Genomic DNA, 22622 nt, shown 5'->3' on the forward strand with positions numbered 1-22622 from the left:
GGGTCTGCGCAGACTGAAATTCTGATCAATAACACCTTAAATCCCAAACTGGATCATCATATCCATAGGAAGGAAAGAATAGAAAATCTGTATGGCTGTTCCGCGCACAAACAAAACCTTTTCAACAAGAACATTAACACCAAGTACGACAAGCCTATCTAAACTTCTAGAGATTCCATCTGAAGGCTTGCGCCACGGGGCCTTTTTACGGCCTGGGATATTATTCTTCCTCAGCACTCAGTGACCTATATCCTTTGAAAAGCCTGGTCTGGTGTATGATACAGCCTCCATCATTCAAAGGCTCTTATGAAACCAGTGCAGCAGCGTCTGATCTTGAGTGAGTAGAGAGCCAGCGGCACTGGAGGGGCCCCTCCTGCAGAGGGCAGCCCTGGGAGCAGGCTCGCTGAGTGGGGCCAGAGCTCTCAGTAACCTCTTTGAAGCCGCGCTCCGTGCACCCTCTTAATGAGGCCCTTGATCTGATGCGTTCCACTGGCTCTGAGGCAGGGGAGGGTTTGTGTGCTCATGTCTACTGTACATTTGAGGTGTACACTGACATGAGACTACTCCTGTCCAACTGGTTTCTCTCAAGACATGCAGTGGGTCAGTAGCAGGCTAATATTTTATGGTAGTGTATATAAACACACTAGAAGTGTCATGTTTTTCATTATTAGGGCAAACTGTTTTAATTCAAAGGAAGCTCCGCTGAAGGCCGGCAGCATTCCACATTGAGCAAAAAATAGACATTCCGTAAAGCAGTTGTGCAATATACAAAATCAGGGGAAATGATTCATACTTATTTCATTTTTCACCACATTTAGTATGATCAACTAGGTCTAGGATATCTAAATATACACAAAAAATCAGTTTAAAGTGATACTCCTAAAATAATACAGATTCAGTGTTCTTTACGTCTGTATTTCCACCGATAAAATTAAGTCTGAAGTACAAGAATAACATTGTCAGTTATATTTAGGGGTGAGATGAGAGCTCAGTACTGAATGGTTCACACAAGAAAAGTAACAAATTTGGCACCTCATTTCAACAAAACAGACCAGAAAAACAATGTACCTTACAACATGGGGATTTTTGCACAAACAATTTGGCCCAAGGAATGCTTGGTTAAAAAAAAGAAAAAAGCACTTGAGCTCCAAATGAAACACCATATCATACCTGTCAACAGAAGTTAAAGGGTTAATAGTTCATTGTGGGCTGATAAGACTAGAAAGGATGCAAATGCATCCCAGTCAAATGTGCCTCAGTAGTGCAGCTACTTAATGACGACTCGCCCATGTTTTCCTGAAGCTGGCGAAAAGCAATGCAAACGCAGCACATCAAGCATTAAGCCATTCTGATCAATTCCAATGTATCGGTTATTGGAAAACACTCCTTTGGGAAAGACTAGGTAGGGAGGTGCTAGGTAGGCAGAGAGCAGTCTCACAGTGTGGAACATATTGCTGTCTGATGAAAACCTATTCTCCATTTTATTTGTTTTTTACACGTATTGAAAGCAGTAACTCCCCTCAATGTACTCTGAACATTTCATGACTCTAGGACCAAGAACATATATTCAAAATAGCTTCATAATAGTATGTTAATGGGAAAATATGGCAGTTTTTTCCATTTCCTGAAAAGTTCCTGTTTTGGAGATTTGGAGAGTGGTTTTCATCAGAAAGCAACACTATATGGGTTTTATCCGAGACAGCGGCTGTGCTCAGCTCCCGGCTCAAACCTTGCTGAGATCCAGCTTGCAGAGGTAAGGGGAGCGGAAGGAGCCTAGGTAGAGGTGGCCGTCGTGCTCGTGTGCCTCGCTGACGTAGGCTGCCACCATGCCGTGTGGGTCATGGAAGCTACGCATGCACGCCCCGCTCTCCTGGAGCTCGATCACCAGACTGTAGCGAGGCACAAACTTCATCAGCACGTCCTGACTGAAGAGCTGCAGGGAGAGGGGGGAAGGATGAAGAGAGATGGGGGAGGGGGGTGAGTCTTATCACCAAAACCAGACTGAAGTAGAGATCACACAGAGACAGTCGTAACAAAATGGTCTCATGGTCACAATGAATGAGGTATACTGTATGTATTCCTTTGAAAATTTGTTAGGCAGATTTCCAGCTAGCAAGATCCCAAACCCTTGTATGCAAAAACACCCAAGAAACAGACCAACAGGAATGAATACCAGACTTATAGTCACAGTAAATAGGACACGTCAATCCTCCCTTTAGTCTTTTGGTGGATTAAAATTAACTTCCATGTAAATGGACAAAAAAAGATATTGTTTTACAACATATCATATAATACCATATGCTATCACATGTCATATCATCTACCTTAAATATTAGCTTCTTTATCCAGGGCTTCTGGGCCAGGAAGTCCAGCATGGAGAATCCAGGGTTGGGCCGCACAGCTGACATGGCCACCCAGTACCCTCCAGAGGAGCTGCGACGGATGTTGTCAGGGAAACCAGGAAGGTTGTCAACAAACGTGTCCATTCCTCCCTTATTTAGACCTGACACATGGACCCTGCACGGACACAGTCAGAAACAAAGTCGTGGAAATTCAGGAGATGAGGGAAAGAAAGTCCATTCTGTCATGCAGATTAAGGTTAAAATGGCTTGCCTCATGCTTATGGTATGTGTGACAGGTAACAGAGCTATTATGGGAAACAATTCAAAACATTTGACAAAACTCCTGTACGAGCAGTCTTCACAATACTTTGACGTCTGTGTTATAGAAAAACAAGCCAGCTTCAGATCTCTTAGCAACAGCAGGGGATTTGACTCAGCAAACTGTCTGCATAGATTAAGCCAAAAGAAAATGCATTACTTATGACTATTATAAAGCAGTTATGGGAGGGAGACAATCTACTTGCTGGGGAAACCTAAAATACCATTTTTTTTTTAAAAAGAGGGAATTTTTCAGGGAATCAACTTACTGATTTCCATTCTGCACAGTCAGCAAATAAAAAAACTTCCCCTAACTGTCTGCATTAGCATACGGGCTGAAATGAACAAACAATGAACACCTCCCTCCCACTCATTCCCCCTCACCTCCAAAATTAGTGGAAGGACAAGCCAATTTTGTCTTTCTGCTCAGGCAAGGGGCTCTGTTACCGAGGCAACAGTGCGCTTGCATCATTTATACATGTGAGTCTTGGGAGAACCGACTGTGCTCCCGGCAGGTTTTAGAAACGTTTGATATTACAAAGGCAACATATATTCATGAAATCTTGATAAGGGAGAGAGAAAATAATGAAAACCAGAGAATCATTTTTAAAAACCTGTTGGCGCACTTCGAGCACGTTCAAAAAGCCGGCAACACAACAACCTAGCATCTGATGAAACATGAGATAACTAAAGAACATTTCAATCCCCTTTGGGAAGCATTTTGTCACTCAGTGCAGTAGTTAAATAAGGATGGTTGTGTTCCTCAGGAGGATCAACTCTACGGTACCTGCGTATCCTAGCCATAGTGGTCTCAGCCACCAGCACAGACTCCTCATCAGGGAAAAGCTGGATCCCGTTGGCAAAACGAAGGTTCTCCATCAGCACGGTCACCTCCTTGGTCTCTGTGTCATACTCCAACACGCTAGTAGACAGGCAAAGGGTTACATACGGACAGCTCGCTCAGACTTCAGGTTGTTGTCTTAATAAAGTGTTCAATTTCTTAAAAATGTAAGGTACCCGCATTATGTATCAACACAAATGCTTTTAAGTAAGGGATATAGCTTTCATTCTAGAAAATTCATGATTCAAATATGACACGGCCCTATACCAGGGGTCTCCAACAGGTCGATCGCGAGCTACCAGAAGCTCGCAGCCCACCTATGAGTAGCTCGCCAAACAATTCTGAAAGTACATGCAATTTTCAAGTGTTCCACCGCAAACTGTCATAAACAAATATCACAAGTATCAGACACCGCGAGCTCCCAGCTACTATCTAATCAACACAACATTGACATTATCCCACCCCTGGTTAGCCACTATTGGCTTAAAAAGCCAAACCTAACACAATATCTGCCAATTAATTTACAGAAATACTTTCCCCCAAACCTTCTCAATTAAATGTTAACTGTAAAGTAAGCTTACCTGGCAGAAGTATATCACGAGTAAGTATATCATTTGTATCTGTTATTTGTACATTTTGCCATGAAATGAGCAGCAGCAGTACAGAACCATCGATAGACAGGCACATTAGATGGCACATTCCTCACTCGCTAGATGAGAAATTAAAAAGGGCCAGATGTGCAATTAAAGTGGAATTACACTCCAAAATCCTTCCAGACATAAAATAAATTGTCTCCTGATGTGATTTAAGCATTGACATGGACTCAGAAGATTCAATTTCATTGTTTCTCTACAAAATTATCATTTTGAGATTGAAAAACTAGAATATCTAAAACCAAGAAAATAAAACTGAGAGTACATAATTTGGGAAAATATAAAACAGAATTTGGGAGATAAAACAATTACAGATTTTATTAGGCTTTATAGGGATTTTTGTTGTTGTTTATTAGCCATTATTGTACCAGGTATATTGTCAGAAAACAGTGCACTACTTTCTCTTGTACACTAAGGACCTGGGAAGAGTTGCAGGGGAGAGGAGAAAAGAAGAATGTGCCTATTGAAAGCTAGAAAAAATGAGTAGCTCACAACATGTTTAATTTTTTTAAAGTAGCTCTCATGCTACAAAAGGTTGGAGACCCCTGAACCAATATGCATATCAAATATCAATAGAAACTCTTGACAAAGTAGACAAGACCTTGCTATTAGAATGTGCTCAAGGATCTCCATATGTTCTGTGGTAACAGTTACCGTCCATCTGCTGTGGCCTCCATGATGAGATGAAGGTAGTCTCTGCGCTGCCACCTGCTGCTAGAGTCGGTGAAGTACACTTTCCTCCCATCCTGCGTTACATCCAGGTCATTGACAAAGGAGAGCCTCCGGCCCCCAACCATCTGCCCAGCCGACACCAGGTTGGTGACCTCACCTTTGTAATGAGTCAAAGAAACACTAAAATGACTTGCATAATCCAGCACTGTTATTTTGACGATAGTATATTGAACAAAATTGATTAAACTGAGTAAAAGGTGAAATTGTTGGAAAATCTAAAACAAATATTTAATAACTTGCAAAAAACAAACAGGTCTTTGTCACATTATTGATATTAAAATCGATCCTATAAGGAATAGAGAACTGTGATGCCATTGCTGTTTGTGCTGCTTACCTGTGACAGGGTTGACCTTGAACAGCCCCAGGTAGGCATCAGCTACAAACAGGGTGCCGTTAGGACCCACTCTGATACCCAGGGGTCGTCCACAGCTAGGCTCCTGTTCACGGGATCCATCTACAACAAAGCACATAACACAGTGGACATGTGGTATGTAAAGTAATTGATCATTTATTGGGAGCAATTATTTCAATCATTTTGAACAGGCTAATCTGATTAATACGAGCAAATACTTGGGTTAGAGCTTGAGTCTATTCTTGACATGTCTTTTCAGTTTTGAGCCAACATGCTAGGCCTGTTGTGCATTAAGCTGTCCTTGTTGTGTAAGCATAAAAACAATCCATAAAGGGCATGAGTGAAATGCACCTGCTAAGAGTTGCTTATGAATGAGCATTTGAATCTCCAGTCTTGAGCAATGGGAACTGTTGGGTCATTTGTCTAAATCATGTCATGTTGAGGGTAGAGACAACATTGTGCAATGAAAGCTTATGAAATCAGATGGACACAATGTGAGAGTCAAAGCCCCTTACTCACTTACCACAGGGTGGCTTGCCAAGTCTGGCTATAACAGTGATGCTCTTGCCCTCAATCTTCACTATCTTTCCATCAGCCGTACCAGTGTAAATCAAATCTATAGACAGAGAGAGAAACAATCAAAATGTGTATGTTGAAACTGGTCAAACGTAAAGGCAATGTGTTGGACATCAGCATAGAACAACCGTTGCAAAGGTAAACTAGCAAAGCACAAGTCAAATCAAATGTGACAATGTGTCATGCCAAATACCTGTCCGTCACTAAGTCCACGGAGTATGTGCAGATTTGGAAACTTAAGCATCTGCTATTATTGGTCAACACAGCCATCCAGACAGTATTACCCCAGCATTGCCCCCTCAGCTTTGAACTATCAGACTGCTGTTACTGTGGAATCGCCACAAATTACACAAGCCCAAACAAACTGGGTGAAAGATATGAAAGACATTGTCATGTGGCGAGACTCCAGCTGGAATACTCTAGTCCCATACTGACCTCCAAAGTTAGCAATAGACTCTGGGCCAACAAGCTGGTCCTCAAACAGCCGCTGTGCCTCCCTCAGCTTAAAGTTGGGCTCGTAACAGCCAGACATAAGGGGCGGCTCATTGAGGCTGAAAAGACAAGAGGAAACAAATGAGGAAACAAAATCAAAAAGCGCCTCAGGGAAAATTGCAACCGCGCATTCAAACTTTGAGCCGAGTGCCTCATCCCTCTTTCTTCAATCAATAATTAAGCAATTACTGAAAAAGTAATGTTTGGCTAAGCATTTTGTCTTTGCATCAGAACATCTAGGCCTACATGATCAATTCTATTGATACGGGATGACTGAAACCATTCTACATACTATATACTACATAATATGTATGTTATACAAGTAGTATAGGCCTAGTCATTCAGTGGAGTGGGATCTGTGAGAAGGACTAGTACATAATAGTTTCCACAAACCGATTTCCAGAAAGTTGAAAAGTAAGCAGAAATGTTGACTATGCAGACTGATTCAAAAGTATCTTGCTATAAAGCTGATTAAACAGTCTTAAGCAGGAAGTACCAGTGACACGCTCAATACGGAAATGGTCAGATGACGCAGATGCTACACTACAGGACTGTTTTGCTAGCACAGACTGGAATATGTTCCGGGATTCATCCAATGGCATTGAGGAATACACCACCTCGGTCATCGACTTCATCAATAAGTGCATCAATGACGTCGTCCCCACAGTAACTGTACGTACATATCCCAACCAGAAGCCATGGATTACAGGCAACATCCGCATCGAGCTAAAGGCTAGAGCTGCCGCTTTCAAGGAGCGGGAGACTAATCCGGATGCATATAAGAAATCCCGCTATGCCCTCAGATGAACCATCAAACAAGCAAAGCGTCAATACAGGATTAAGACTGAATCCTACTACACCGGCTCTGACGCTCGTCGGATGTGGCAGGGCTTGAAAACTATTACGGACTACAAAGGGAATCCCAGACGCGAGCTGCACAGTGACGCGAGCCTACCAGATGAGCTAAATGCCTTTTATGCTCGCTTCAAGGCAAGCAACACTGAAGCATGCACGAGAGCACCAGCTGTTCTGGATGACTGTGATAACGCTCTCGGTAGCCGATGTGAACAAAATATTTAAACAGGTCAACATTCACAAAGCTGCTGGGCCAGACAGATTACTAGGACGTGTACTCAAAGCATGCACGGATCAACTGTCAAGTGTCTTCACTGACATTTTCAACCTCTCCCTGACATGTTTCAAGCAGACCACCATAGTCCCTGTGCCCAAGGAAGCGAAGGTAACCTGCCTAAATTATTACCGCCACGTGGCACTCACGTCGGCAGCCATGAAGTGCTTTGAAAGGCTGGTCATGGCTCACAGCATCCTCCCGGACACCCTAGACCCACTCCAATTTGCATACCGCCCCAACAGATCCACAGATGACGCAATCTCAATCACACTCCACACCGGCCTTTCTCACCTGGACAAAAGGAACACCTATGTGAGAATGCTGTTCATCGACTACAGCTCAGCGTTCAACACCATAGTGCCCACGAAGCTCATCACTAAGCTAAGGACTATGGGACTAAACACCTCCCTCTGCAACTGGATCCATAAAATTGTCAGAGACTCCAGTCACCCAAGTTATAGACTTTTTTTCTCTGCTACCACACGGCAAGCGGTATCGGAGCGTCAAGTCTAGGACTAAAAGGCTCCTCAACAGCTTCTACCCCGAAGCCATTAGACTACTGAACAATTCATAACAATCGCCACCGGACAATTTACATTGACACCACCTAATTGCTCCTGTAAGTTGCTCTGGATAACAGCGTCTGCTAAATGACTAAAAATGTCAATGTCAACATTCCTTGAAGTCAATACATTTCTGAGACATTAGAGTGAACATGATTCTAAAGACCAGGAGAACAAAAGAGAGAAGGATTTAAATTCTTGACAGCTCACCTAAGCAGCTCGGGGTGAATAGGAGACTCAAGCAGAAAAAAGACTACAAGCAATGGAAGGATCAGGCATCCTCCCAGGGTCACCAGGATCACACGGAATACCTTTCCACTATAGGTACTGGGAAAAACAAAACATTGATAAATTAAACACTTTTTTATACAGCTGAGGAAATGTTACCTCTCTCAAATTCATAGACAGGGGACTAGATGCAAGGACTGACAGTCTATGGCATTCATATGATATAAGCTATACATTGTTGCTTTACGTTCTTGTTAAACCTTTATATTTGGGGTTATAAGTTACGATAGTTGTGTCCTCAGGCATAGGCCTAAGTTACATTCTTCAAAAATCAATGGGTATATTGAACCGATTCCCAGATCCCAGACTGTAGCTTTAATATCAATTTGTTATTGGGTGTTTGAAGAGATCCATGAACTCTGGTCAACAGTGGATAATACAGTACTCAAAACATACACACAGAATGCACATGTATCTATTTTCAGAGGGAACGCATCTATGAAAAACCTGAATAAGGCCTTACTGTCAATAGCCTACACTAAGTGCATGCTGGTCAATGCTCTCTCCATTTATTACTGTTTGGTTCATACCATGCATGCATAATGCAAAGTAATTGTATATTCAGTCCATCCACTTTTACCTTTAGTCAGTGAGTGTAAAACTGACCTAGATATGGATTGTTTACCTCTACATCTGCCATCAGCTAGGAAGCGCAAATGAGAATCATGCAGTCTGATACACAGTGGTTGATTGTGCATCGTGGCGTGATGCAATACTAGAGTAGCAAGGAAAGCAGTAACTGATGTTAATATCAATACTGAGTAAGATAGCTTACCTGATGCCCTTGTATTGGGGTTCCTGTAATTCGTCTGTGATGATCTGTGGTCTGTTCAGTCTCCTGAACCGCAGTCCCTCTGGCTCATTCATATTGAAATGAGACTTCTTCTACTATGACTCTATTATCCAAGAATGATGTTTAAAGTAAGAAGCTCGCTACATGAGTAGGTTGATCATTTGATTGGTTGTAAAGACAGACAAATACAGGATATCGTAGTGATATCTACAGTATACGACGAGCTTTCCTAGTGGACACCTTTTTCGCAATACGCATTTTTTTCTTCTACGTCAGGCGACAGCTGCTGTCTCTAGATCATTGATGTTCAACGCCACCTTCTGTTGTGGAGTGTGCATTACAGATATTTTTGAGACGACATATTGCCAGAGATAAATAAAATAAAATGTTATTTGTCACATGCGCCGAATACAATAGGTGTAGACCTTACAGTGAATTGTTTACTTACAAGCCCTTAACCAACAATGCAGTTTTAAGAAAATACCTACCAAAAAAAATTAAGAGATAAGAAAAACAAATAATTAAAGAGCAGCAGTAAATAACAATAGCAGGGCTATATACAGGGGGTACCGGTACAGAGTCAATATGTCAATCTGCGGGGGCACTTGTGTAGAGGTAATTGAGGTAATTATGTACATGCATGTAGGGTTATTAAAGTGGCTATGCATAGATAATAACAGAGAGTAGCAGCAGCGTGTGGGGGGGGGGGCGGGTTCAAATAGTCTTGGTAGCCATTTGATTAGCTGTTCAGGAGTCTTATGACATGTGAGTAGAAGCTGTTTAGAAGCCTCTTGGACCTAGACTTGGCGCTCCGGTGCCACTTGCCGTGCGGTAGCAGAGAGAGCAGTCTATGACTTGGGTGGCTGGAATCTTTGACAATTTTTAGGGCCTTCGTCATACACCGCCAGGTATAAAGGTCCTAGGTGGCAGGAAGCTTGACCCCGGTGATGTACTGGGCTGTACGCACTACCCTCTGTAGTGCCTTGCGGTCGGAGGCCGAGCAGTTGCCATGCGAGGCAGTGATGCAAACCCGTCAGGATGCTCTCGATGGTGCAGCTGTAAAACCTTTTGAGGATCTGAGGACCCATGCCAAATATTTTCAGATACTGGATATAATTACGAGATGCTGGTGTCTCCGCCCTAACAATGGAATTCGTCGTCCGTAGAGCAGACCATCAGGCTGTCAAGCTCCCGCCTATTCCTCTCTTTGGATTGGTGGATACATTTTGTTATTTAAATACTTTTTGAATATTCTATGAGGGGTTTTGACGTCAACCACCTGTATTCAATGGAGAGTGATATGCCATGCTATTTCCATGAATATGTATCACAGGAGGTTGGTGGCACCTTAATTGGGGAGGACAGGCTCCAGGTAATGGCTCGAGCAGAACGGTATCAAATACATCAAACAGATGGTTTGATGCCATTCCATTTGCTCTGTTCCAGCTATTATTATGTGCCGTCCTCCCCTCAGCAGCCTCCACTGGTATGCATAGACTGTTTCGAACTCTGATATAAGGTGCTTTTCTCAAAATTGCCGCGATGTGACTTGCATCACACTTCACACTCGTAACAACCTAAGCATTACGAAACTTCTATTAGATCCAATAAGCCTCACCTATCAAAATAGCAATTCATTTTTTTCTTGACTAAATTCAACACTCTCTCATTGCCCCTGCCCTGTGGTGATACTGATGATTTGTTCCCCGACGCGACCACTAGATGAAGCTGTAGGCCTACTCCAGGGGTGAACGTAAGGAGGTAATTTCTGGGACTGCATCCCTGCAAAATAAAAATAAAAACGTAAAAAATCTGGCCAACTGACAATCAGCAAATGTCATTATGCCTACACTTTTTGGTGTTTTGTGTAAAAGATGTCTGTTTCCATTCATCACTGTTTGGAGGCTAGAAATAGGTTGTGAGTGGATGAACGTGAGCGGGTAGCCTAGTAAAGGAGCCCTTTGAAGTGATTGTTTGACAATCAGATGGAAACTGGTTGTGTTTATTCAACAGTAAAAGGTAATACATTTTAAAAGTTAAATGAGAAATCTTTACGACTAGGCCTACAGAGATCCTATTGAATTAATAGGGATCCTATACGTAATTCTATGATTAGGTACATAAAAAATGTTGGTGCATGAGGTCCCATATCGGGATGAAATTACATCTACTTTCACCCCTGGCCTACTCCATCTAACCACAATGGTAGAAACATAAACAAACCACTTTCTTAATAATTAATGATCTGCTCAACGTGGACAGATTTTGGGCAGAGTAAACCCTTTCGCTTCGCCTCTTCTTCTCTGATATCACCTGACGCAAACGTCCTTGACCCATGGCCATGAATGTTTACATGTGACACGGGCAATTTCACAATTATATCTCTCCCTCCCAAAGTGGGCACTTGTTCACTTTCCTTCACTGATTTGAAAGGAAATGACTGGTATAACAAATGTGGGGGAAACCCATGTCTCTACAATTCCAATGCATTTAGATTTGTGGGAAGTAGTTAATGAGTAGTGAACGAGTGCACACTTCCCACATTTTGGGCTGATTTTCTACATTTTGGTTTTAAAAAGTGCATCATCAGGGAATGGGTTATGCTACTTTAGATTCCATTGTGTTTTCTATTTTTGTTTATTTTCACAGGTTTTGTAACGTAAAGTTAAAGGGGCAATCTGCAGTTGCCTCATCCATTTTTGGACTCATAAATTAATGATATGTACCTATTGATTCTTGAAGAATATAGATTAGAAATGCCTCATGAGCCAAAATACATTTTTTTTTTTATATATGGATGGTCACTCCTTGCATCCATAGCTCTGTCTATGAATTTAAGAATGATAACATTTCTCCATCCCCATCCCTCAGCTTTTTTCCAAAACCGTGAACACTTTGTTGTTGTTTCAACTGCAGATTGCTCCTTTAAGCAACTGTGATGTTGCCAAATGTCATTATGCCTACACTTTTTGGTGTTTTGTGCAATGCACATACTCCTGGGGTTACTCTGGTCGCGTTCTCTTGCTCAGACTTTGCATGCTTCAACCAATGGTTGCGTGCCATATCATCGACTGTGTCATTGACTGACAGGTTACTGTAACATTTGATGTGATTAGCTGATATGTAAAATATCTATCCAGGTGTTGTAAGATCTGGCACGTGTCAGCAACACCTGGGCAGAGGAATGTGCCCATTATTTGCTGTTGCAGAGCAGTTCAAACTGCCAGTAGGGGAACTAGCAGTCTGACTGGTCCTCCACCCTGGAGTTCTACAGTAGGTGGAGATCTTTGGCTTCACTGATTAAGTCTGCCCAGAGCACCCTGAAATGAGTGATCCTGGAGGTAGGCTGCTCTACAGGAACTCTATCCTGCAGGGTGACCACCTCCTTGCACCTGGGGAAGACGGCAAAGGGCCAGGAGAAGTCTCCGCTCTGACAGGGGTTCCTTCAGAGCATTTTAAATTACCAATAGAGGAAGCAGCAACCTAACCAGTCCTCCACCCTGGATTTCCTCTTCCAGGCAGAGACCTTCAGCTTTGACTCTCAGCAATTACAGCCTTGCAGTCCTTTGGCATTCTAGTTGACAATTTGTTGAGGTAATCTGAAGAGATTTCACCCCATGCTTCCTGAAGCACCTCCCACAAGTTGGAGTGGCTTGATGGGCACTTCTTACGTACCATACGGTCAAGCTGCAACCACAATAGCTCAATAGGGTTGAGATCCGGTGACTGTGCTGCCCACTTCGTTATAGACAGAATACCAGCTGACTGCTTCTTCTATAAATAGTTATTTCATAGTTTGGAGCAGGTCATTGTCCTGTTTTAGGAGGAAATTGGCTCCAATTAAGCGCCATCCAAAGGGTATGGCATGGCGTTGCAAAATGGAGTGATAGCCTTCCTTTTTCAAGATCCATTTTACCCTGTACAAATCTCCCACTTTACCACCAACAATGCATCACATTGCCTCCACCATGCTTGACAGATGGCGTCAAGCACTCCTCCAGCATCTTTTCATTTTTTCTGCATCTCACAAATGTTCTTCTTTGTGATCCGAACACCTCAAACTTAGATTCGTCTGTCCATAACACTTTTTTCCAATCTTCCTCTGTCCAGTGTCTATGTTTTTTTGCCCATCTTTTATATTTATTGGCCAGCCTGAGATATGGCTTTTTCTTTGCAACTCTGCCTAGAAGGCCAGCATCCCGGAGTCACCTCGTCACTGTTGATGTTGAGACTGGTGTTTTGCGGGTATTATTTAATGAAGCTGCCAGTTGAGGACTTGTGAGGCGTCTGTTTCTCAAACTAGACACTCTAATGTACTTATCCTCTTGCTCAGTTGTGCACCAGGGCCTCCCACTCCTCTTTCTATTCTGGTTAGAGCCAGTTTGAGCTGTTCTGTGAAGGGAGTAGTACACAGCGTTGTACGAGATCTTCAGTTTCTTGGCAATTTCTCACATGGAATAGTCATCATGTCTCAGAACAAGAATAGACTGACGAGTTTCAGAAGAAAGTTCTTTGTTTCTAGCCATTTTGAGCCTGTAATCAAACCCACAAATGCTGAAGCTCCAAATACTCAACTAGTGTAAAGAAGGCCAGTTTGATTGCTTCTTTAATCAGAACAACAGTTTTCAGCTGTGCTAACATAATTGCAAAAGTGTTTCTAATGATCAATTAGACTTTTAAAATTATAAACTTGGATTAGCTAACACAACGTGCCATTGGAACACAGGAGTGATGGTTGCTGATAATGGGCCTCTGTACGCCTATGTAGATATTCCATTAAAAAATCTGCCATTTCCAGCTACAATAGTCATTTACAACATTAACAATATCTACACTGTATTTTTGATAAATTTTATGTTATTTAATGGACAAAAAATGTTGCTTTTCTTTCAAAAACAAGGAAATTTCTAAGTGACCTCAAACTTTTGAACGGTAGTGCATATTTTTTTGTAAATATATAAAATATATACAGTGCATTCGGAAAGTATTCAGACCCCCTGATTATTTCCAAATTTTGTTACGTTACAGCCTTATTCTAAAATGGATGAATATATATATTTTTTTTAATCATCAATCTACACACAATAGCCCATAATGACAAAGCGAAAACAGGTTGTTAGAAATACCTTATTTACATAAGTATTCAAACCCTTTGCTATGAGACTTGAAAGTGAGCTCAGGTGCATCCTGTAGCATTGAAAGTCCCTAAGAACACAGTGGCTTCCATCATTCTAAAACGGAAGAAGTTTGGAACCACCAAGACTCTTCCTAGAGCCTGCAGCCCGGCCAAACTGAACAATCGGGGGGAAGGTCCTTCGTTAGGGACGTGATGAAGAACCCGATGATCACTCTGACAGAGCTTTGGACTTCCTCTGTGGAGATGGGAGAACCTTCCAGAAGAACAACCATCTCTGCAGCACTCCACCAATCAAGCTTTTATGGTAGAGTGGCCAGACGGAAGCCATTCCTTAGTAAAAGGCACATGACAGCCCAATTGGAGTTTGCCAAAAGGCACCTAAAGAACTCTCAGACCATGAGAAACAAGATTCTCTGGTCTGATGAAACCAAGATTGAACTCTTTGGCCTGAATGCCAAGCGTCACGTCTGGAGGAAACCAGGCACCATCCCTACGGTCAGTGGTGTAAAGTACTTAAGTAAAAATACTTCAAAGTACTACTTAAGTAGATTTTTGGGGTATCTGTACTTTCCTATTTATATTTTTGACAACTTTTCCTTCACTACATTCCTAAAGAAAATACTTTACTTTTTACTCCATACATTTCCCTGACACCCAAAGGTACTCTTTACATTTTGAATGCTAAGCAGGACAGGAAACGGGTCCAATTCACAGATTTATCAAGAGAACATCCCTGGTCATCTCTACTCACTAAACACAAATACCTTGTTTGTAAATTATGTCTGAGTGTTGGAGTGTACCCCTTGATAACCGTAAGAAAAGATAAAAAAGAAAATGGTGCCGTCTGGTTTGCTTAACATAAGGAATTTGAAACGATTTATACTTTTACTTTTGATACTTAAGTATATTTTAGCAATTACATTTACTTTTGAAACTTAAGTATAATTAAAACCAAATATTTTTAGGCTTTTACTCAAGTAGTATTTTATTGGGTGACTTTCACTTTTACTTGAGTAATTTTCTATTAAGGTAACTTTACTTTTACTCAAGTATGACAATTGTGTACTTTTTCCACCACTGCCTACGGTGAAGCATGGTGGTGGCAGCATCATGCTGTGGGGATGTTTTTCAGCGGCAGGGACTGGGAGACTAGTCAGGATCAAGGGAAAGATGAACGGAGCAAAGTACAGAGAGATCCTTGATGAAAACCTGCTCCAGAGTGCTCAGGACCTCAGACTGGGGCGAAGGTTCACCTTTCGACAGGACAAAGACCCTACACACACAGCCAAGACAACGCAAGAGTGGCTTCGGGACAAGTCTCTGAATGTCCTTGAGTGGCCCAGACTTGAACCCGATCGAACATCTCTGGAGAGACCTGAAAATATCTGTGCAGCGACGCTCCCCATCCATCCTGACAGAGCTTGAGAGGATCTGCAGAGAAGAATGGGAGAAACTCCCCAAATACAGGTGTGCCAAGCTTGTGGCGTCCTACCCAAGAAGACCTGCGGCTGTAATCGCTGCCAAAGGTGCTTCATCAAAATCCTGAGTAAAGGGTCTGAATACTTATGTAAATGCAATATTCCTCTTTATTTTGAATACATTTGCAAACATGGTGGTTTTAGCCTTGTCATTATGGGGTATTGTGTGTAGATTGAAGAGGGGGGGAATAACGATTTAATCAATTTTAGAATAAGGCTGTAACATAACAAAATGTGGAAAAGGTCAAGGGGTCTGAATACTTTCCGAATGCACTGAAAATATTTTTATACATTTACCTTTATTATTTTCCCCTAACCCTACCACCCCTCTCCTAATTGGAGTACACTAATGGACAACAACACTTAGGCTTCTACTTCCAGCTTATACATACTATATAAATGTTTTGTTCGTTTTTTTCCCCTTTAGCTACCCTCAACCCCTCCCATCTATCTCTGAACACCATCCAGTTTTGATTCCTATTTGCCATTCAACTCTGCTGTGATGTTTCACAAAAGTTCTGAACCTTTCTATTCTCATAGTTTGTATAGATTGAACATTAAAGATAAACATTTTTGCTTAGAGTATTATAACTTTATTATTGATCAATTGACTATGACTTTTCAGATCACCCAGCAGTGATATTTGCAGAGTTAACTCCAGGTAAATGTTGCAATTCTTCAGCCATTCCTGAACCTGCGACCAAAAACAAGTTACATATGGACAGTACCAAAACAAATGATCTAAGGATTCTCTTGGCAGCAAAATCTGCAGAGCTGGGTTTGTTGTATCCCCCATATATACATTTGCTCACTTTACAACTCAGGTAACAAGAGGTGTTTGACTTGTGTTTTGTATATATGGGGGTACACTTTACTTTTACTCATTCTATTGGTTGCAAGAATTTTGTATAATCATTTAAATTGAAAAACTCAAAGTTCTGAATATTTTTAAACACAAGTCAAACACCTCTTGTTACTTGAGTTGTAAAGTGAGCAAATGTATTGCAACATACTGTAAAATACTTTGCTGCAACACTACTGGTGCATGTGGGTTGAAATATGGACATGCTACATACATATTACAAACATATAATAACATAGTAGTACTTATCAATAGACTAGGCCCAGGTTACCTGAGAGACATGATGATAGCAACAGTGATGCAAATTTCAAACCATCCTAATATAAAATCAGGGGGAATCCATGGAAGGACCATGGACGTACAGTAGAAGGCTTGCATTGTCATTTATGCAGCTTGTGTAATAGCTAGATATTCTCGAATTATAATTACTACATAGATTTGCAACATTCATAGCATTTTTTGCTAAGCAGCTCCAATTAGGCAGGTGTGTTGGTATTGTGCCATTATTCATATATTATTACAGTACTTGTGAGTCTCCAACAGTCACTTCCACTATTTGTTCTTGAACTTCAATACATTTGTGTTCCTTCAAATTTCTCATACAGGAGAAGCTCTTCCTGCATTTGGAGCAGTTGTATGGTTTTTCCCCAGTGTGCACTTGCTGGTGAGCCTTGAGATTGTTCGCTTGGCTGAAAGTCTTCCCACACAAAATGCAGAGAAACGGTTTCTCCCCAGTGTGCACACGTTTGTGGCGAACAAGGTTCTGTGCAAAACTGAAGCTCTTCCCACACAGGTCACAGGTATGTGGCCTCTCTCCAGTGTGAGTGCGTAGGTGAAGATTGAGGAAACGCTGTTTGGCAAAGTGCTTCTCACACATGGTGCAGCTGAATGGTTTCCCCTCAGTGTGAATGAGCCGGTGAGCGTTATAGTAACTCAGGGAACTGTACCCTTGTTCACATATATCACAGGTAAACGTCTTCTTGCCTGTGTGGACCCGACAATGAGTTTTGAGATTGGTAGCGGTGTGGAAATTCTTTCCGCATTCTTCACAAGAGTGAGTTTTTTTCTCTGTGTGTGTCACCTGGTGCCTTTTCAGATAGTTTGCAGACCGGTAGCATTTTCCACACTCTAAGCAGTCATAGGGTTTGTCCCCACTGTGTATCTTCTGGTGGATCATCAGCGAACTCTTCTGGTTGAAGCTCTTTCCACATACGTCACATACAAACGTTTTCTCACCTGTGTGAATGCGCTGGTGGACTTTGAGATGACTAGCTTGAGTGAAACTCTTCTGGCATATGTCACAGGGGAACGCTTTAACACCAGAGTGAGTCTGCTGGTGTCTGCGGAGGTTAGGCGCTAAACTAAAACATTTGCCACAGATCTCACAACTAAATGCTTTCTCACCAGTGTGAACTACGTGGTGGGTATTTAGGGCACTTTTCAGGCTGAAGCCTTTTCCGCATTGGTCACACATGTAGGGCTTCTCTCCGGTGTGGGTCCTTCGGTGAGCCTTGAGGCCACTTCTCTGGCTGAATCTATTGCCACATATGTCACAGCTGAAAGGTCGCTCTCCTTTGTGTACAGTCAGCACGTGTACATTTAAACTTCGTCTAGCTGTAAAAGACTTCCCACACGTTGTACACTTAAATGGTCTTTCTCCTGTGTGTACACCCTGGTGTACTATCATATCTCTCTGCCTGGCAAAAACCTTCCCACACTGAGAGCACTTGAATCTCTTCTCTCCTCTGTGTACAGCTATTCTGTGAGCTTTGAGGCTACATTTTGCAGGGAAAGCCTTAGCACACAAAGTACATCTTAATACCTTCTCTTGCTCTCCTTTGAAAACCACCTGGTGTTCTTTAAGCTGGCTCTGGGTGCCAAATATCTTCCCGCAGTATGTGCACTTGAATCGCTTCTCCCTTTTGTGGACTATAACGTGGTGTACTTTGAGACTGCACTTTGCTGTAAAGCCCTTCCCACACTGCGTACACCTAAATGGCCTCTCACCTGTGTGGACAACCTGGTGGGCTTTCAGGTTACTTAGTTTACTAAAAGCCTTCCCACACTGTACACAGCTTAAACATTTGTCTCCTTTGACAGATTTCTGGCCCTTTGTGCGTCTCACTGCACGCAGTCTCATTTGACGTACTGTGGGAGCCGCCATCTTAGCATCCTTGGATATGTCTGTGGGCGCAGCAGGCTCTAAGTCTTGGTCATCTTGGGCCTTTGCTGGTGAGAGTGGTGTAGTAATCTCCTCCTCCAAGGTGTGTTCAATAGTAGCATCCTCCCCAGCCTCTGTCCTGGATTCTCCATCTGGGCAGTAGATATTCAATATTAATATCACTGCTGTTATGCTGCAGTTTCAGCATTTAATTTCAACTTTCTAAGTTGTGAATATAAGATGTAATGCAGTCAGTTGTCTACATTCAGACCATTCTGAACGTATTGAAAGGTGACTTCATAACTACTTACCTGTGTCGTCATGTGTGTGTCCTGTCTGGGTGTCCTGTTGCAGCGTACCCTTCTTCAACGTGATCCATTCGGCACATTCCTCCTCCGTCTCTGAAGACTAGACGTGAAATAATAAATCAGTGGAAAGTATCCTTCCCCAAACACACACTCTCTCTCTCTCTGACCTCCAACATAGGCTAGCTACATTCCTTGAATAGCAACTAATTTGCATCCTATTCATATTCAAGATATTGGTGACCAGTGATATGGATATATGGGAGATTACCATGCCACTGTTGACATCAGACAAGCGCACACATTTAGTCAGGTCTTTTCCTTGGGTCTTCCTGTCCTCTGCATCCACCTCTCCAAGCCCTCTAGTTGTCCTCAGGTCCCCATCCATCACCTGGAGATTCTCCTTCAGAACCGGATTCTCTCTCTGACACACAGACACTTGGAGACGCAGAGAAGCTGTATCCTCATCTATGAGACTAATGATTTTTTGCATGGCCTCTTTGCACAATCTCTTCATGGTGGCAGACAGCTGTATATGGAGAAGACACAAACATATGACACTGACTATTTTCTTAACTTCTGAGCTAGCTAGTCTCAATGCCAATTTTCTGACCCAAGACATTTGACATAATAATGTCAAACAAACAATTAAGGTTAGCTACCCATACAATTTATCCTATGTAACACACACGTCCGTGCCAACACAATGCAGGCTGGTTAGCTAGGCAAATGTAAACCCTGCTTGTGACCCACTTACCTCAGTCCCAGGGCCAGTGCACTGCCTCTGTGACTCGGTGGAAACGTTTTGACTCGTGCACTCGTCCAACAATTTACTTATTTCCACCACAGCTGCATTTACTAAAAGCCTCATGACGGTGGCCAGTTGATCCTTTAAACGTGACATTTTCCCTGAGATTTAAAAGCCTACATTTAGACAAAAATAACGTTATGATTACGCAGTCGATGCTGTCACATTTTAGTTCACTGGCTAACTATTTCATTCAACAAGATGACATCGGCATCTCGTCAACAACAATAAAAAAGTACTTCCGGGTCTTCTTCTTCTTCTTCGATGAGGTTAACGGCGGTTGAATTCCAATGTGTTGCATTACCGCCACCTACTAGACTGGAGTATAACTCCCTTATACTTTGGTTAAAAAAATATAAATAAAAAACTATAAATACCCTACCATCTAACACTACAATCACAAAACAAATGTTAAAAAAATCAATAAATTAAAAATAACACCACCCTACTCCACTATTTAAATATATTTAGTCCTACCTCATGCCAACCTGAAATAGATGGGACATCACCACTTAACACACCCTGCAACTCTTCTGAGTCTCGCACACCCAAATACTTCTCTGCAGCTGCCACCACAACCTCAATTTTCACCGACATACATTCCAACCCTACAGTAAAGTTGAAAACCATTGCTATAAATGCTAAAAATCTAATTTTCCTGAAACATACTGTTGAGGTCGGAAGTTTACATACACTTAGGTTGGAGTCATTAAAACTCATTTTTCAACCACTCCACACATTTCTTGTTAACAAACTACAGATTAGGACATCTACTTTGTGCATAACACAAGTAATTTTTCCAACAATTGTTTACAGACAGATTATTTCACTTATAATTCACTGTATCACAATTCCAGTGGAACAGAAGTTTACATACACTAAGTTGACTGTGCCTTTAAACAGCTTGGAATATTCCAGAAAATTATGTCATGACTTTAGAAGCTTCTGATAGGCTACTTGACATAATTTGAGTCAATTGGTGGTGTACCTGTGGATGTATTTCAAGGCCTACCTTCAAACTCAGTGCCTTTTTGCTTGACATCATAAGAAAATCAAAAGAAATCAGCCAAGACCTCAGAAAAAAATTGTAGACCTCCACAAGTCTGGTTCATCCTTGGGAGCAATTTCCAAACGCCTGAAGGTACCATGTTCATCTGTACAAACAATAGCACGCAAGTATAAACACCATGGGACCAAGCAGCCGTCATACCGCTCAGGAAGGAGACGTGTTCTGTCTCCTAGAGATAAACCTACTTTGGTGTGAAAAGTGCAAATCAATCTCAGAACAACAGCAAAGGACCTTGTGAAGATGCTGGAGGAAACAGGTACAAAAGTATCTATATCCACAGTAAAATGAGTCCTATATTCACATAACCTTAGAGGCCGCTCAGCAAGGAAGAAGTCACTGCTCCAAACCCGCCATAAAAAAGCCAGACTATGGTTTGCAACTGCAAATGGGGACAAATTTCGTACTTTTTGTAGAAATGTCCTCTGGTTTGATGAAACAAAAATAGAACTGTTTGGCCATAATGACCATCATTATGTTTGGAGGAAAAAGGGGGAGGCTTGCAAGCCAAAGAAAAGCATCCCAACCGTGAAGCACGGGGGTGGCAGCATCATGTTGTGGGGGTGGTTTGCTGCAGGAGGGACTGGTGCACTTCACAAAATAGATGGCATCATGAGGTATGAAAATTATGTGGATATATTGAAGCAACATCTCAAGACATCAGTCAGGAATTTAAAGCTTGGTCGCAAATGGGTCTTCCAAATGGACAATGACCCCAAGCATCTGTACAGCACTTTGAGATATCAGCTGATGTAAGAAGGGCTACATAAATACATTTGATTTGATACTTCCAAAGTTGTGGCAAAATTTAAGGACAACAAAGTCAAGGTATTGGAGTGGCCATCACAAAGCCCTGACCACAATCCTATAGAAAATTTGTAGGCAGAACTGAAAAAGCGTGTGCGAGCAAGGAGGCCTACTAACCTGACTCAGTTACACCAGCTCTGTCAGGAGGAATGGGCCAAATTTCACCCAACTTATTGTGGGAAGCTTGTGGAAGGCTACCCAAAACGTTTGACCCAAGTTAAACAATTTAAAGGCAATGCTACCAAATACTAATTGAGTGTTTGTGAACTTCTGACCCACTGGGAATGTGATGAAAGAAATAAAAGCTGAAATAAATCATTCTCTCTAGTCTTATTCTGAAATTTCACATTCTTAAAATAAAGTGGTGATCCTAACTGACCTAAGACAGGGCATTTTTACTAGGATTAAATGTCAGAAATTGTGAAAAACTGAGTTTAAATATATTTGGCTAAGGTGTATGTAAACTTCTGACGTCAACTGTATATCACTTGTTGGCCTATCCCTCTGTACTGGTACAGATATACTACTCACACCACTCCTCTTAGGATCCCTCCCCTTGACCCAACTTCCTCTACTTTCTTCCCTGCCTCAGCATATGACGACTTCTGCACTACTCTAACCCTGGAAACCTCAAACTGCTTCTCTCTCACCGGACATTTCTGATCCCCAGCCCCATGGGGACCCGTACAATTAACACTACTTTCCCCAATGCTACACATTCCTTTGTCTCATTCCCTTCTGCACACTTCTCACACCTAGGAACCTCCCTCCTACACACTGCTGCCACATGCCCATAAGCTTGACACCTGTAACAACGTAATGTATTCGGTACAAAAGCTCATACAGGTTAACTTATATATCCTAACATTACTTTGTCGGGCAAAGAGTCAACATCAAAACTCAAAAGAACAGACAA

At 42.0% G+C, this 22622-nt stretch overlaps 2 protein-coding genes across 2 annotated transcripts; both read right to left on the bottom strand.

Annotated features, from left to right (window-relative positions):
• Window positions 1-652: 652 nt before the first annotated feature.
• LOC120046519 (adipocyte plasma membrane-associated protein) lies at window positions 653-9347 on the bottom strand. Its single transcript, XM_038991824.1, has 9 exons — window positions 9065-9347; window positions 8212-8328; window positions 6250-6365; window positions 5762-5854; window positions 5221-5340; window positions 4809-4983; window positions 3448-3582; window positions 2325-2517; window positions 653-1933 (listed from the first exon to the last, which is right to left on the bottom strand). Exons 1-9 carry the CDS (start codon window positions 9154-9156, stop codon window positions 1724-1726), a joined length of 1251 nt encoding a protein of 416 aa, XP_038847752.1. The 5' UTR covers window positions 9157-9347; the 3' UTR covers window positions 653-1723.
• Window positions 9348-16145: 6798 nt separating this feature from the next.
• LOC120046522 (oocyte zinc finger protein XlCOF6-like) lies at window positions 16146-20045 on the bottom strand. Its single transcript, XM_038991827.1, has 4 exons — window positions 19783-20045; window positions 19297-19554; window positions 19032-19128; window positions 16146-18872 (listed from the first exon to the last, which is right to left on the bottom strand). Exons 1-4 carry the CDS (start codon window positions 19927-19929, stop codon window positions 17077-17079), a joined length of 2298 nt encoding a protein of 765 aa, XP_038847755.1. The 5' UTR covers window positions 19930-20045; the 3' UTR covers window positions 16146-17076.
• Window positions 20046-22622: the final 2577 nt, after the last annotated feature.

Source organism: Salvelinus namaycush, chromosome 4, assembly GCF_016432855.1.
Source record: "Salvelinus namaycush isolate Seneca chromosome 4, SaNama_1.0, whole genome shotgun sequence".
Taxonomy (NCBI): domain Eukaryota; kingdom Metazoa; phylum Chordata; class Actinopteri; order Salmoniformes; family Salmonidae; genus Salvelinus; species Salvelinus namaycush.